This window comes from Colossoma macropomum, unplaced genomic scaffold (genome assembly GCF_904425465.1).
Source record: "Colossoma macropomum unplaced genomic scaffold, Colossoma_macropomum, whole genome shotgun sequence".
Taxonomy (NCBI): Eukaryota; Metazoa; Chordata; class Actinopteri; order Characiformes; family Serrasalmidae; genus Colossoma; species Colossoma macropomum.
In genome coordinates this window covers 8,557,959-8,575,099 of record NW_023494786.1, presented here as the reverse complement: position 1 = coordinate 8,575,099, position 17,141 = coordinate 8,557,959, and the positions used below count along the sequence as shown (strand labels likewise).

Here is a 17,141-nt window from a genome sequence, read left to right as displayed (position 1 = left end):
AGAGCTTTGCCTTATAGCTCAGCTCCCTCTTCACCACTACAGTCCGGTACAGTGACCGCGTTACTGCCGCCGCCTGTCCCAAACTGCAGTCAATCTCACGATTCCTTTTCCCATCACTTGTAAATAAGACCCCGAGATTGAACAAGACCCCGAGCAAATTCAGTAATTTAGTAAATGTTGCAGCGTTTCGTATCAGTTTATTCAGCCATGGACATGCTGTTTTATTTTTATGTAAGCATCCTGGACAACCAGAAAGTGGTGGGTCATCACCCCAGTACATTAAAAAGTAGTGGGTCAAATACCTATAACCAACAACAACATCCTTCTCTGTTATCAGTTATCAGGAGCTTAAAACTTTATAAATAACTTAAGATTGTCCACATGTGATCTTGATTCTGTTCCTACTTCATCCTGTTTTGACAGTGTTAAAAGTGATGTTTAAACTATTGTAAACTGTTCTTTGTCAACAGGTGCTTTTCAGATGCTCTTAAAACTGCCTTGGTGAAGCCTCTACTAAAAATAAATAGAGGAGCATCAATTTTAGACCAATTTCTAACCTTCCTTTTTTTAAGTAAAGTCTTAGAAAAAGTTTTCAAACAAACAAATGCGTATCTTACATCAAACAAGTTATGTGAGAAGTTTCAGGTTTTCATTCTAATCACAGTACTGAGACAGCACTGGTTCATGTTGTCAATGACCTCAGGCTCAACGATGATGAAAAAAAAATCTTTCTATTCTGGTCTTATTCGATCTTAGTGCAACTTTTGATAGCATTGATCACAATTCTAATTCACTATCTTGAATACTGAGTAGGCCTCTCAGGTACAGGTTTAGAATGGTTTAAATTATATATAGTTAATAGACAGTTCCTGGTTTCATTGGGAAATCATTCATTAAAAAATAACATTTCTTGTGGTCTTTGCTTTTCTCTTTGTACGTGTTACCTCTAGGTGATGTCATTAGAAAACATAATATCAGTTTTCCTAGCTATGCAGATGACACACAATTATACATTTCCATTCCTTCTGATGATCAAAACTCAGGCTCACCAGCTGTGTGTCTCAGAGGATGTATTGCCCGCACACTGTTGAAAAGTCAGACAAGTCTAGCAAAAAAATAAATTTTTATTCCATTAAATAGAGATTAAATACAAAAAAACTAAAAACAACTAAATCAAGAAATCAAGAAAAAAGAAATTAAATACTGATCCTTGGTACTAAAATTCAAAGGAAAGTGCTTTGTGAGAAGCTCGGCTCTTTAGCTTCATATACCAAACCTGAAGTACACAATCTGAGTGTAACATTAGACTCTGAGCTCTGTTTTATCCTGCATACAAACACAGTCACTAAAGTAGCTTTTTATCATTTGAGAAATATTGCTAAAGTCCAGCCTTTTCTATCTCTAGATGCAGAAAAACTTGCAGCACGGATCCTAACAGAAACAAAAAAAAGAGTTCATATCACTCCTGTTTTGAAAGAACTGCACTGGCTGCCTACATCTTTTAGGATAGATTTGTTCTGCGACTAGTTTTTAAGGCTATAAATTACCTAGTACCTGCTTACCTCACAGAATGTCTGTCTGTTTATGTTCCAGCACATGATCTTAGATCTGCAGATACTGGCCTTCTGCGACTACCTTCTGTAAAATACAGAAAATATGGAGAAACTCTTTCAGTCATTACACTTCTAAACTGTGTAACTCAGTTCCACCTTTGATTATACAGTCAAGCTCAGTGCTCACTTTTAAGAAACATTTGAAAAGATAACTTAGCATTTCATTACAATTTTATGTCTCTTTGGTATTTATCTTTTTAAATTTGATCTGTGTCGAGTCGTTGCCTTATATGATTTTAAATTAAAATTCAAAATTTCTAAAAATGTATTACCTGTCTGTAAATTACTAAGCTGCCACCAGTAAGAAAGGTGCTCTATAAATAACAATTAAAATAATAATTTTATACATTTTATGATACAAGTTCACAAAAGAGATTAACAGAGGCATGAGATAATACAATGACTAATGTTACCTGTCGAGAAAGAGATCTGGTGGATTTCCAGTTGTGTTAGATTGTTGTGCATGAGTTCAACATGAGTGTAAGACACGTAGAAATCTGGATTTGAGAACACCAGGGTTTATGTACTATTGTAATAGCATTCATTAGCAGTTACTCATGTATCCGTTAGCAGTTAAAGTGGAGACTAAATTATAAACAGTAGTAAACAATGTGAATCCGTGATGACACCACACATGTGCCGCTAATTCCTGAGACCACACAGAGCCATGTTGCAGTAATGTGTGATAGAAGTATTAAAACAAGGCTCTTTGCTCTGGTCATGTGAGTCCAGCAGGCTAAGTCCTCCAGATAAAGCCTCATATCTCTACTGACAGCCTGAGACAAATGAGTCTAATGAAGAACACCCACTCAGAGCAGACACATGAACAAGAGCCGTGCATGTCGCAACCTTTCCAGACTGCTTCAGTATGTGTGTGAACATGGAGCTGACAGCTTGACTGCTCAGCAATAGCATGACTATCAGACTGAGGCCTGGAGTGAGGGCCAGCTAGACCTCTCCTACTAGAGAGAAAGAGATAACTGCACTGTTCACCATCTTCACCCTAACAAATGGATGAATAAGCACTGTTTTGAGACATCACCAACGGGATTTTACATAGTAATTAATACTACATATTATGTAGGATATGTAACTGAGGCTAATCACAAATGATAAATTGCTTTATGAGCACATTTGACATATAATGCAGTGCTCTCAATAATAGTCTGCTGTGATTAATGTGAAGAACTGTGACAAAACCATTTAATTATCATTTACACCCCCAAATCACATGTAAGAACTAGATCCTTGTAGCAAGTTGAACGTTAAAGTTCAATATGAGGACATCTGAACACCCTGTACATGCACTGCCACCCAGAGGATTAGCACAAATCTAGCCCAAAAGCAAAACTGGGACAAAGGCGCCTTCTGCAGGCCACACAAATACTGCAGCCTCAAACTCCAGTTCTGCAAGGTTACAGTGGAGAAATGACTTTGTCTGTCCATGGGACCTTCACACTTTAGTGTTTCAGAGAGGAATATAACAATAGGCAAAGTAAGTGACAGTAACAACAACGAGACCATTTCCATCAATAAAAGAAATCCACCACAGGCAGCAGTTAGGCCTACACTTCATCTTTAAGTGATCTCCATGGTGGTGCATTTTTGTTAACAAGAACTGGAGAATCTTTAAAAATGTTTTGTAGAATTCAGGCAGTAGCAAAACTGTAAAATGTAAAAGAACTGTATATGCTGACCACAACATGAGGTGGAAGGCCTGCAGGGGGCGCAAAGTAAGAGACACCCACAGTACAGACATTTTCTAGTGTAGAGCACATTCAGGTACTGCACCTGATGCAATTGAAGTTTTGGCATTCTTTCAAAGCAGGTTTCTGAGGAGCCACTTGGGATATGTCTCAAATATGAGTATTATAAATTATTCATTTTTTCAGCATCAAGAATAAAGCAGAAAATACGCATGTAACAGAAGGCCTCAATATTTAAATATCAAGTTTCTTTTCAGTATTTAGTGTGTCCACTCTTTGCCTTTATAATAGTTTCCATTCTTTTTGGGACACTTGCTTTCAGTCTGCAGGGATATTTTTCCACAGCTCCAAACTTCAGTCTTAGAAGTTGGTTACATTTTCTGCTTCTCTCAATCCAAGTAATCCAAACACATTCAGTGATGTTGAGGTCTAGGCTCTGGGGTGGTCAGTCCACTGTTCTGAGAACACCAGCAGCTTCTGTTAAATTTTCTTTTTTTTTGTCAATGTCCTTTTCTCAGTAATTTCTTCTTGACAGCTACACATCCTTTCAGACTCATAGTACTAAGTCGTCTTCTCACAGGAGAAAGATGGACAAACGTGCATTTTTTTCAAATCTTGAGCTTAATGTTATTAAGAATAACATAGTGTTCATTTTCACTGGAAATTAAATAAACGAGAGATGGTCTCTGACTTTTGCACAGTACTGTATATTCTTTGTGTTGGAAATAAATTCATACATTGGCATGAACTTCATTATTTGTGTCCATCTTAGAAACAACTTTGAGAAGTAAAAAATAGCATTACTAGACCTCTTCTTACCTACCACTACCAAATGTCTATGTTCACAGACATTTTATTATTGATTACCGATTATTATTAATCAGTCTGTGTGCAAAGTTAGGAAAGGTTATCAGATGAGGTATGATTGAAACACTTCTCAAACTGGCTGATCAGTGCCGTTATATAAGCCTGAGGGAGAAGGATAAGCTGATGGTCCTATCTGTCTTAATTCAGAACGTGTCCTCCTGCATCGTATTACATAAGATAGAAAAGAAAACAACAAAAGCAAAAACAACTAAATGCCTCTCGATGGTGCCAAACCCAAAGCATGTCAAAAGCTTTTGCATTTTAGAGAAAGAGCACTTAGCAAAATGATTGCATAACAACAGTGAGAACATGTGTTTTCCATGTAAATGAGGCCACGAAGGTTCACGCTAATCTTCAATCATTTCAGGCTAAGAGGAGAAAATTCAGACCTTGTGAAATCAATTATCATGTATGCATATGGTGGAAATTTGCTGTGGCCAAGATGCAAGAAATGATGAACCAATTATGAATATCATTTGTCTCCACGGTGTAACTGATGACAAACACAATGCTATCCAACTCCCCAACTGTTGCACAACTTCATAATTCCACTTTTGAGAATGATCGTACGCAAAGCTAAAAACGTCCCTTACAAAAAAAAAGAAAAGAAAAAAAACTGGCCAATCAGTACTGGCCATCACGTCCAAAAACAGGACATGAATAAACAGAAACAATGAAAAGTAGACCTCAGTTGTCCTTAAAATACAGTTTGCACTGATGAATAATGAATATTCATCAATAGTCACTGCTGCTGTGTACATTGTCTGCATTGTTTGTTATTGTTTATTGGATTTTTTCAATGCTAAATGACAAAGTGTGACTTCTCAAATGCACTCCTTTCCTATTAACCCACTCTTTTTGACAAATGAAGTCCTACACTAATCTCCTCCAATGGAAGGCTTTGAAGTGTAAGCAGCCTAAAAGCACAAGTGGCCTCTCTCTCCAACAGACCCTCGGTCTCACGGCCCCGGGTGTGCTTCATTAGGCCTGCTTTTCCAACCTGTGGAGAGGAGGAGGCCTTTTTCACCTCAGTAACCAGCACATACGCTCCAAATATGTGAGGCAGACTGAGACCCCACTTGTGGTGGGCTTCATACTTACAGTCACCCAGTCTCCCACGCCCTTAGTTGCCTCAGTGACCGTAATCTAACTGTCTGTAAATGTGCTGTCCCCGAACAGCCATGTGCCACCCCTTCACCTGTCACTAGCTCTATAAATGTGAATGCATTTATATCATACTGTGGGCTAGGTCATCACTTAAAGAGTCTAGTCTTATTTCAGTCCTGCATTGTGCCTCCACCGAGCATTTCCCAGAAAGACATAAAAAAAAGCCACTAAATCCTTTTCATCTATTTATGAGCAGGCATAGATTAGAATCATTCATTCTTAATGGAATAGTGTGGCCACCCTTTCCTTAAATGTAGTTGATCAGCTGAAACATATTTGGAGTATAAAGAATGTTTCCTTATTTAAAGAAGGCTTTAGGCTAATGTAGGAGGTTTATGCTAAAGCACTAATTAGCATCATGCAAACTGTATGCCTAAATCATCACATGCTTGCCCCAAACCACATTGTTATGTATTCTCAAAGAGACTTGCTTATGTGCTTTCTGAGCCAAAACATGACCACAGAAAAGAAGAGAATAACGTTGATTATCTCAAAACAATGGTGCATGTTAAGGTCTGGGAAATACTAGATGACAAGCAAGCAGTCAGTTCTTGTAGTTCATCTGTCAGATGTGGAAGAAATGGACAGGTGTGACTTTGACAAGGACCAAATCGCCTAAGACTCATCGATGCGCAAAGGGCAATGAAGACAATCCTGCCTGGTCTGAACCAACAGAAGGGCTACGGTAGCACAAGTCACAGACATTTTTAATGATGGTTACAGGAGGAATGCATCACAACACAGTGCATCGCACCTCACTGCGTATGGGGCTGTGTAGCCACAGACCGGTCAGAGTGTCCATATTAATGCCTGTTCACCATCGAAAGCACCTACATTGGGCACGTGAGCATCAGAACTGCACCTTGGAGCAATGGAAGGAGGACGCTTGGTCTGATGAGTGTCGTTTTCTATTAGAGAAGTGACGGCATCAGGATGCACTGTGGGAAGAAGACAAGCCAGTGGAGGAACTGTATGTTAATTTGACGCATCCGATCAGGCATAACATTATGACCACCTCCTTGTTTCTACGCTCATTGTCCATTTTATCAGCTCCACTTACTATATAGGTGCACTTTGTAATTCTACAATTACAGACTGTAGTCCATCTGTTTCTCTGCATACTTTGTTAGCCCCCTTTTACCCTGTTCTTCAGTGGTCAGGACCCCAATGGTCAGTGGTCAGGACCTCCATGGACCGGTGTGATCGATGTAGATCCCTTCATGGCAATAGTATTCCCCAACAGCAGCGGCCTATTTTCAGGAGTATAAAGCACCCCGCCACACTGCACACATTGTTCAGGAATGGTTTGAGGAACATGATGAAGAGTTCCAGGTCTTGTCCTGGCCTCCAAATTCCCCAGATCTCAATCTGATCAAGCATCTGTGGGATGTTCTACAGCAACAAGTCCGATCCGTGGTGCAAATTACAGGACTTAAAGGATCTGCTGCTAATGTTCTGATGCCAGATACCACAGGGCACCTTGGGTCTTGATTCTATTCCTCGGTGGGTTGGAGCTGTTTTGGCAGCACGCAGAGGACCACCAGCATCATAGGCCATAATGTTTTGGCTCATCTGTGTAAATGTTTCCGAAATGTCCTCTGATCTTCTGAAACTCCTGGTTTGACTGAAATGAGTGATCACCGATCGTTGGAGAAGATGCTATTACATGGATAAAGCACAGCATTGAAAGATTCAAATGATAATGTTTTTAGGCATAAGACTAGGGTTAAAACAATTAATCAACACTATCGATAATATTGGCAATAAAAAACGTTAATTAAAAAGTTTTTGGTTTACATTGCCAAAGTGATATCCAATCTAGAGTTAGTTAACGACCAAGTGTCATTGGTTATTTAGCTCTTGGTGACCAGCACCTCAGTTTGTCAGAACATTGCCAAATATATATATTATTACTGCTTGTTACTCTTCACATTTAGATGCCACATTTAAGCCAATAATCAATTATTAGTAAACGAATTCACACAAATAATCGACTGTCAAAATATTCCGTTTTTGCACCCTACATAAAACTCTTAAAAAAACCTGCATTCAGCTATTCTTGGGCCAGGTTAACCTTTCTGAAGTCCTTGCTGTACCATGTAACATTTGGACGATTCACTGTCCTCTTTTTGTGTGTATAAGATTACGGTCGAGTAACATAAACAGACCTTAAGCCAAACCTCTGTTTGTCATAGGAGTCCCAAAAAATTGGTCCCAGAGACTTGATCTGATTTTAATAATGGGAGGTCTGTTTTATCCATTTTTGTTGACTTTGGACAGACACCACCATTCCTCTGGCAAAAACAGTGCTTGGCAAAGATATTAAGAAATGTTTTTCAGCATCTGCTTAGAAATGCTGGATGTTAAGTTCTAAAAAAAACCTGCTTATATGGTTTAAGTGTTCACGGGTAAACAGTTTGTCCTCATCAAATATTTCATCGGTGTTGTTAAAAAAAAATGAACAGCATTCAACTGCATATTCTCAACCTGTTCTCAAACTCAGCAAATGTATAGACAGATCTGCTGCACTACGGGTCTGCTCTTATTCTGTGTGAGAGGTAATGGACTGGACAGCAGTGTCCCTACCTCCACTATCACTACTCTAACAACTATGTTTACAGTCACACAATGTCCTACAGCCTCAGCAATGCTCCATCAACCCCCCCAAAAGAATACTACCACTGACCTTTAACGAAGCTGCCAACCATAAGTATCCTGTCATTAGAATTTGATGAGCAGCTGAAAAAGTCTCAGGGATGTGCAGCGCTCCCTAATCTCTAGTCCAGCCAGGCTGTGGTCAGGCAGGCAGCAACGTGCCGTGGAAAAGCACCAACTTTCCTCCAGCTCAGGAAGCAGCCAGCTCCAGCACAAGGCCTCCAGCAAACACAGAGGAGCTGATTTAGTGGTTATCTCTAATAAACATCCAAGACAATCTAATTACTTCATTTCACTGAACAGATTACATCTCTGCATGTCTGTACTGCAGCCTATTCAAAGCCACAAATCCCTCAGTCTCAGTCCAGCATGAAATAAAATAAGCTCGCCTTCACCTATGAAGAAAAGGCTTGTAACATCAATTCATGCTGATTTGAAATTTATAGGACTGCTCAATAATGATGAATCACCTAGATTACAGATTAGTGAAAATAATGGGATAATGCTGTATGAACATCAACTTAATTCATGTACTACTGATGTCCAAGAGATAAAACTGGTGATTGTATCAAAATAGCCTTTTATAGCATTTAAAGAACAGCGCAGTGGCGTAACTACTATGAGTGCAGATGAATGGGTTAAGGGGGCCAGGGGTTTTGCCGCCGTGGCAACAGGGCCCCTTAAATTCTTTATTGGGGCCATTCATATTGATATGATAATACCCATGACTCTACTATAAAAAGACCACATCTATGTATCTCCCTCTTATTCATAATGCAGCTCATCCTTTTTAAGCGTTTTCAAACAGATTCTCCACAACCTGCAGAATGACATTCATTATTTATCATTTTAAAGTCTTAAATAAGCAGTCAAGCGCAAACAGTTAGGTGAACGTTATATGTTAGTGGGTGAAGTGGTATAGCAAGTAAACAAGCAAGTCACACTGCCTTTTTTATTCATTGAAAGTTTTGCACTGGAGACTATAAGTACCTTCTTAATACTAGAATTAACTTAACACATTCCAAAATGCTTATGTTGGGCCAAATGGGATCTATCATGCTGTGGAACTATCTTAAACTTTAGAATTGATACATTATAAAATTACAAAACTTTACTGATGTAAAAACTTGAGATACTGTACTGAAGAGACCCGCTGTATTCATAAAGTATTCATGAAAAGCCGTTAAAAGCCATAAAATGTTTGTTTCATTAATTTGTGAAGAATGTCATTAGATAAAGAAAGCACTAAAATGTCTGCTGACATAAATCATGTGAGCATAACTTGTACTGCTATGAAAAATAAAAACAAGATTTAAGCCTTTTTGAACAGTATGCAGCAGTTTTTCTTCAGATCATTGTACCATTCAAGCTCAGCACACATGTAAAAGATTTATAAGATCACTGTGGTGGAGGGTGATTCGCCTTCTTTATGCATCAAACATGCCATTTCTGTTAAACTACTGTAATGTTTAAGGCTATGATACAACACTGCTTTTTGTCAGTGGCCTCCCACTTCACTCTCAAAAGTGTTAAAAACAACACATTGTGTCTGTAACTAGATGCATCAGCATGTTCAGTGAAGAACAACACATTTTGTGCTACTTCTAATATTTCTGTGCCCAGTTACTCAGAATACATTTTGGGTTATATTTAACCAGTGTTATTATAGTTCACTAAATTATCACTAAAATGAAAACTAGCAGTGAAAAATGTGCTGTAATAACTGTTAACTGTAATAAAAATATTTAAAAATATTAAATTTTAAAAAGACAAAAATGAAATCAAAACTATAACTTTCACTGCAAAACTAACTAAAACAAAATAGAATTATTGAGAAAGAACTTTAGTTTTCTTTTTTTCAGCGTTTGATTAAGAGTTTAGAAGTGGAAGTCTTCTGTGTTTGGTCGTCTTTAAGGAAAGCTGGAGTTGTGCCGAGCTCAGTCTACTATCTTAATTTTATTCTACTCTTATTAAATATCTACTATGACAGTGCTCATCATAATGCTAAAACCTACAACTAAAACAAGAATTCAACTAACACTACTCCTTTTTTTAGACAATAAAAACAAACTAAAACTAGATGGACAAAAACATGCTGAAAAAGTTGTGTTATAAACATTCTGTAAGTAAATATTGGGGATGCGCCGATTTCGGAATTGTGGCCAGATGCCGATAGCTGATACTTTCTAAGTACCTGCTGATGTTAATAGTAAATATTTAGAAACATTTATATAATGTTTATGTATTGGCATCAGGATTGATGGAGTCTAACATTTATAAAATGTAGAAACTGGGACTACATCTATCTGGATTAGCACTGGGGAGAAATGTAACACACTCATTTCTACTGGGTAACAAATGCAATAAACAAGTAAAATAAATAAAAAAAAGACATTCTGCTAAACGTTCTGCTGTTCCAGCATACAATAAATATGTCATTAAAAAATTGGCTGGAAATATCATGGAGTATGGAGTGAATTTAGTGCCAAAATTGAGCAAAAGGTGTAAAACCTAAGAAAGTAAACTGAAAAAAAATAAAATAATAATAATATAAAAATAAAAATGAATGAAAATATCAAACCCTGCTTTTAATAGAGCATGTGTTAAAACAGAAAAAATATGATATAAAATGTGTTAAAACAGGTAACACGTATGTTATTTAACACATCACTTTTTAGAGTTTTCAATCTGGGAAAAAAAGCAAAACAGAACACTTACTGTGCCTCACAGCAGAAGTGACAAAACCAGACATGACTCATTTACTACTGCAAACTCTGCAAGAAATGGGGAAATGACAAGTTAGCATCTGCTGATGCCTGTTAGGCTTGAGTTTTGCTGCAGACATGGATCAAAACTTGTGTGCAAAACCTGTGTGCAGATCTGCTGATGCCAATAAATGAACATTTATAAAATGTAGAAACTGGGACTTCATCTATCTGGATTAGTATTACGGAGAAATTCATTTCTGCTGGGTAAGAACACAGGAAAATTAATAAAATAAATAAAATGCAGACATTCTGGCAAAAAATTCTGCTGTTCCAGAATACAATAAACACATCAGCAAATACTGGTTTGAAACATTCAAATACGCTCTAAAGTCTAAGGGAGTTGAGGGTCTTGTAAGTAGATGCATAGCGCCACTTACCGCTGAGGAAGGCAACAATGCTCAAACTATTTGTGAAAAAATCTTTAGAATGGAAATAAAATAGCATGGCAAAAGTCATGATTCACAAATGGAACACAACATATTTGTCTAAAGTTTAGTATTTGTAGAACTGATTGTATTTGTTTGTGTGATATGGAAAACAATGCTTTATTTCTTTGCTAAATCTTCGTATTTGTAAAAAGAATTGAATTTGTTAAGTCCTTATGGGAAACTCTGGCCCAGGGCAGTTATTTCCAGTCATACAAGACCAGGCTGCTACCTCTTTGAATGGGGAAAGAGATCTATAAACCTGAAACTGAAGGCTAAATTACCGTTTCAAAACTATATTTGAAATCACTGGTAAATCTGACAAAATCAAGAGGACTTTGTAGCGTCTGGCTCAAATGAAACTTGTTTTTAACCATTTGTGCAGGATTTTCCTTCAATTTAAAAAACTGAAAGAAGACTTACCAGAATCTTTCTGATTTTCTGCGGCAGGGTTTTTCACATTCACTGATCTCATCAATGTACATGAGGCAGTTAGAAAGTCCTATAACTGGAATTCAAAAACTCAAAAATATAACAGCAGCGTTGAAATATTTTAGAACGTTCTGTGGTCAGAAAATTACTGCATTTTTCTATAGACAAAAATGTTTTATTTACAATTTACATTTACAAACTATGATTATGCACAAAAGCTCCACAGCTCCATCATTTTGAACTCTAGCATCTGACAAAGCCGGAGGACATTACCGAATGGCAATTCTCTTGACTACACGTTCTCTGATATCTCCAATATCTCCACCTGCGGCTGATTGGCTTATTATATTTAAGAGCTGCAATTTCTACATAAAGCAATGCCATAAAGCTTTACAAGCTTTCACACTCATTTTCCAACCAGTGACCTGTCTCCTCCCTTTAACGTCTCTGGTGTGATGTACTAGAAAACAGCTCTTTACTTGGTTAAAGGGGTAGTCATTTTGTATTTGTAAATGATAGTGTTGCAAATACACACTTAATGTGGTTATTCAAGGGTTCTTTAGTAATATAGCACCAAAAAAGTTTCTTCTACTTTTACAAGTTTGACATTGTAACAGCAGGACCCTTTTTTGGTGCTACAGAAGCATTTTCAGAATGGTTCTATACACAGCCATATACTTTATATATAGTGTTTCAATGAAATTAAGTGATCTGTCAGACTTATCTTGTAAGTCTTTGGTTAATGTAATATTGAGTAAAACTCAACTTCTTTCCCATTGGCTCTTAGCATCTATTTGCACACTGCATGTTTGCACGTCTTCGTGTTGTCTTTTCCCCCGGCCTACCTTCCATTGTGTGTGCATCTTTCTAACACTCCATGGTGAACTACCACATCAAAATGTTGCTGGCTGTAAGCACAAGTTATCATGTATCACAACTCTACATCAGCTCAGTAATACAGTAATAACTTACCAAAAATGTGTAGATTTAACTTAAGTCCATTGACTTTGTTATTTTTTTATTTCAAATTTGTAACATAATTAAGTACATATTACTCAACCAAGCTACTTAAAACACTTCCATGGGATCATCTGACATATTTAAGCAAATCCAACATTTCATTTTTGGGTAATACATAAAAATCTAGTTCATTAGAATTTACTCAAATTACTTTAGTGTGATTTACTTGTATTCATTAAGTACATATTACTTAGTCAAGTACTGTAACTTAGCAGAAACTTAATACAATAACACAAAACCACTTGATAAAACATTAAGTATAGTCAACATTTAATTACCTGCTGATGCCAATATGATTCTGACATCAGTTGTGAATCCCTAATACATATAATGTACTTTAATGTTCTTTAATATGTTCCTGCCTCACCACTGGCCTTAAAGGTGTTTGAAACAAGACTCATTCTGACGTGTTTTGCATTACATCTCTGTGAACCGAAGACATAGCTTAGACAATTTTCAGCATACAAGATGTTTGCAGTACACTACCTTGTTCCACAAGCACATAACTCAATAGAACCGCGAAAAGCAGCTGGAACCTGTGATCACTTCTGCAGAGTTCTGGACACTGAGTCTTCATACTTGTTCAAGAAATAAGCATGTTACATCCACATGATGTGCAAATGCCATTTAAGCAGTAAGTCAAATATATTTCAAGGCAGTAAGTCTGCAGTGCTTTGCACCTTTATTTAAATCACCGCACACATCACAAGTCCTCCAACCACAACAGCACTGACACAATTACAAATAGTGCAACATTCAAGGCATACATACACATAAAACTGACCTCTAACAATGGACTGCCATCACAGTTGTGCTGCAATTATAGCATGTACAGATCAACACCGAAATCATTATAGACTGCTGGCCATAACAGGAATAACTGCATGGAAACCATTCACACAACAATACTGAAGAACATTCAACCAAATTAGGTAAATGTGCCAGTATTTAACAAAAGACAGTTCAGACAAGTATTCCTGTTAATTGTATTCAACATCATAGACTGATTTAAGCTTTATGGCCACCATTTCTACTACTTTACAGACAACGTTTAGACTTATTCACATACATTTTAAGGCAGTTTAGACATCTTGTATTGTTTTTAGAGACAGAGTGGGGAAAAAATATCCACTTCAGTATTTACATCCAAATAAATAAGTTAAAAAATGCACAGTGAACTAAATTAATGCAAAGCATATACACAAAGTTGCCAGTTTATTAGGTGCACCTACCTTGTTCCTACCTTCACTCGCCATTTTATCAGAAACACATACCATATAGGTGCATTTAGTAGGTTTACACTTGCTGCTTGTACCCCAATGGTCACCAAACCCTTTAGTGAAGATCTACTTTCCTGCAGAGTTTAGTTCCAACCTGCATACAACATGTTGCCCCCACTTAACTAACATTAATAATCCAGCCAATTAAAGACTTCTGAGGAAGTTCATTAGCTGGAGCAGGTGTGGCAGATTGTGGCTAGATCTAGACTCCACAGGAAGGTAGATCTTCAGAACCAGAGTTGTTGACGACTATTGTTCTCCATCTGTTGCTATGCATCAGCAACACCTTGTGAGTGTAGCGCTGGTATGCGTGTACCACACCTCTGAATCACCAGTGAGTTGAGAACAGCGCGCCAAACAAAAATATCCAGCCAACAGTGGACCTGTGGTCAGATACTGACCACTGATGAAGAATTAGATGAAAACCAACACATTGTGCAGAGAAAATGATAAAACAAGATAACTGCGTCTAATAAAGTGGACAGTGTGTGTACACATTGTCTAAAAACATGCTAAAACTTGTACCAGCACAACACACAAAAATATGTAACGATGTCATGATCACTGCTGTGCTGAGAATTATCCACAACCCAAGGAATGTCTAGTCAGTGGTGGTCCTGTGGTGTCCCCATCCACTGATGGATGGAGTAGAGGGGAGCTGATAAACTGTGCAGCAACAGATGAGCTACAGACAATAAATGTGAACCTACAAAGTGCACCTATGTGCCCTGATAGAACAACCACTAGTGTAGACACAAAGTAGGTGTACCTGATAAACCAGCAGCTCAGTATGTCTTGCATAATGTCAGACAGTACCAGTCAGTTTGTACAGACCTACTCATAGAAAGGTTTTCCTCACTTTTACTATTTTCCACATTAGAACAAGTAAAATAACACACGTGGAATTATGCAGAGAAAAAAGTGTTAAATCAAATCTTAATCATATTTTAGATTCTTTTAGTCATTTATCCCCTTTTACCTTACCTAATGCAACATTACATATTCTTGGAATTCTCTCCAGAGCCTTCATGAGGACACTTGAGCTATTTTTTTTTTCAACAGAAACAAAGATAATACATATACTGATACCTTGTTGTTGCTGAAAATCACTTGCTGGGGCCATTTAAAAATGCATACAGTACTGTGCCAAAGCCAGACCATTTCATTTATTAATTTACAGTCAAAACAAAGTTTTTAATTTTTCAGCATCAGGAACAAAAACATTTAGCAGAAAATCTCTCAGGAGACTTATTTTCAGTTTTTCAAAGAAACCTGCTGGGATATTTCTCCATACTTCCAAACTTCTTAGAAGCTGGTTGCATTTTCTGCTTCTCTCAATCCAAGCAATCCGAAGCATTCAGTGATGCTGAGGTCTGGACGTGATCAGTTCATTGTTCTGAGAACACCATCAGCTTCTTAGTTTGATGAGCAAATTCTCTTTTTCTGTTTTCTTTTCTCAGTAAGGGTTTCTTGTCAGCTTCACATCCTTTCAGCCTTATAGTGCTGAGCTGTCCTCTCACAGTGGAAGGATGGACAGAAACACCTAGATTTTGTCAGATCTGAAGTAAGAGTGGAGTTCAGTTTTATCCTCATCTCAATTTCACTATATCTTTTATGATTTGTTTTGAACTTCAGTTTTGGAAACTCTTTATTTTTTCCTGACTCAGAAATACCTCTTGAAAAATGAATAACTTGTCCTAAAGGGCCATTTTGATTGTCCTTTAAGAAATGGTATCTGACCTTTGCACAATACTGTATTTATTTCAATTTTTGAACTGAAAAAAATAATTTCAGACATAATTTCCTATATAGGTATCCAACCTCTATTAATATTTGTTGTAGGAACAAATTTATTCAGTCATCTTGAGACATAAGTGTTTAGATCAAATGATCATGAAAAAAGCAAAAACAGTCAGATGTGTGCAAACTTTTGACTGGTATGTATATAACATCTTAGTTGGAATATTACTTGGAATGGAAAGAAGACTGATGAGTGCAGTGTTGAAACTCAACCGTTAAGACAATCTGGGTTAATACAACTGGGCCCTTCTGTGAGCTATTCTAAATCATATTATGTATAACCTTTGTTAAAGGCCAACATTAGGAAAGTACTGCAGAGCCAAGTCACAAGCCATGCACAGACTAAGATTAAGTTGTAAAGAGTGAAACATAGCTGAAAGCCCATAAAGCACGTACGGTCTCAGCATGACACCAAAAACACATGCCACATACGTTAACGTGTTAACGGCAAATCACACAGTAAAGCAGAATGTCATGGAAAAAATACTCCTGCCAAAATGCACGGCAAGGAGACAAGACAAGAATAGGCTAGCGATTGCTGAAGAAGGCTCTAAGCAAAGACAGGAATCAAGTGCTTCACAGTGCAGCCCTCACGGCAAAGGGCAAGAGAGGGAATCAGGTGACTGGTAAACTTTCGCACTGCCTTGAAAAAGGCCAGCAACAAAGAAGGGAATAAGACAGAAGGACAGTGAGGAAAGAATCAACAGCCAATTTCCATTCTGTCTCGGTTTTTGATATGGCATTTCAGAGATGGACATCAGCCATCGGCCATCTGTAAAAGGTTTGCGCAAAAGCGCCAGCAGGAAGAAGGTGGATAAGAGCTCGCTAAGGCGTCTGAGAATCCTCTAGTTCAGATCCGGTACAGGGGTGTTTTGGAGATCAGGCTTGGTCTGATAAAACACAAAACAGGTGGCCTGCAATCAGAGCGAGGCCGGATACATGTAGTGCGTTTCAGACCCAGAAATGTAAGGGCTAAATCAGAGCCAGACCCAAAAGCATCCACCAATCCCGTGTCCGCTCATTCATTCGAATGTACCTTCGTGTCTGACCGCTGACCTTTTTTTAACAAGAGGGTTTGATATGTTTGTGCAAACGCATGTGTGTTCAGCGGTGATGTCTTCCAGAGCTCCTATGGTGGTAGTTTCTCGGCATTTTTGGAGAGGCTGTGGAGCAGGGTTTTCTGAAAGTCCTCATCGGACGCCTCAGGGATGAGGAACTCGATGAGCAGCTCCCACACGCAGTACACCAGATGCCTGTGCAGAATCATAGTCAGAAGCCAGATGCTCAGCACAAACACATACACAAAGACAGTCTAAACCAGAGGTCACCAACTCCGCTATTGGAGTTCTACGTTCCTGAAGACTTCAGCTCCAACTAGGCCTGTCACAATTATTACATAATCACAGTT

General features: G+C 37.9%; 1 protein-coding gene across 1 annotated transcript in view; it reads right to left on the bottom strand.

Moving 5' to 3' along the window:
- Positions 1-13,311: 13,311 nt before the first annotated feature.
- snx19b (sorting nexin 19b) overlaps positions 13,312-17,141 on the bottom strand; it is a 53,421-nt gene continuing 49,591 nt past the window's right edge. The window contains 1 exon segment of the mRNA XM_036559903.1: positions 13,312-16,986. Within this exon segment, the coding sequence (XP_036415796.1) occupies positions 16,863-16,986 (124 nt within the window). The 3' untranslated portion in view covers positions 13,312-16,862.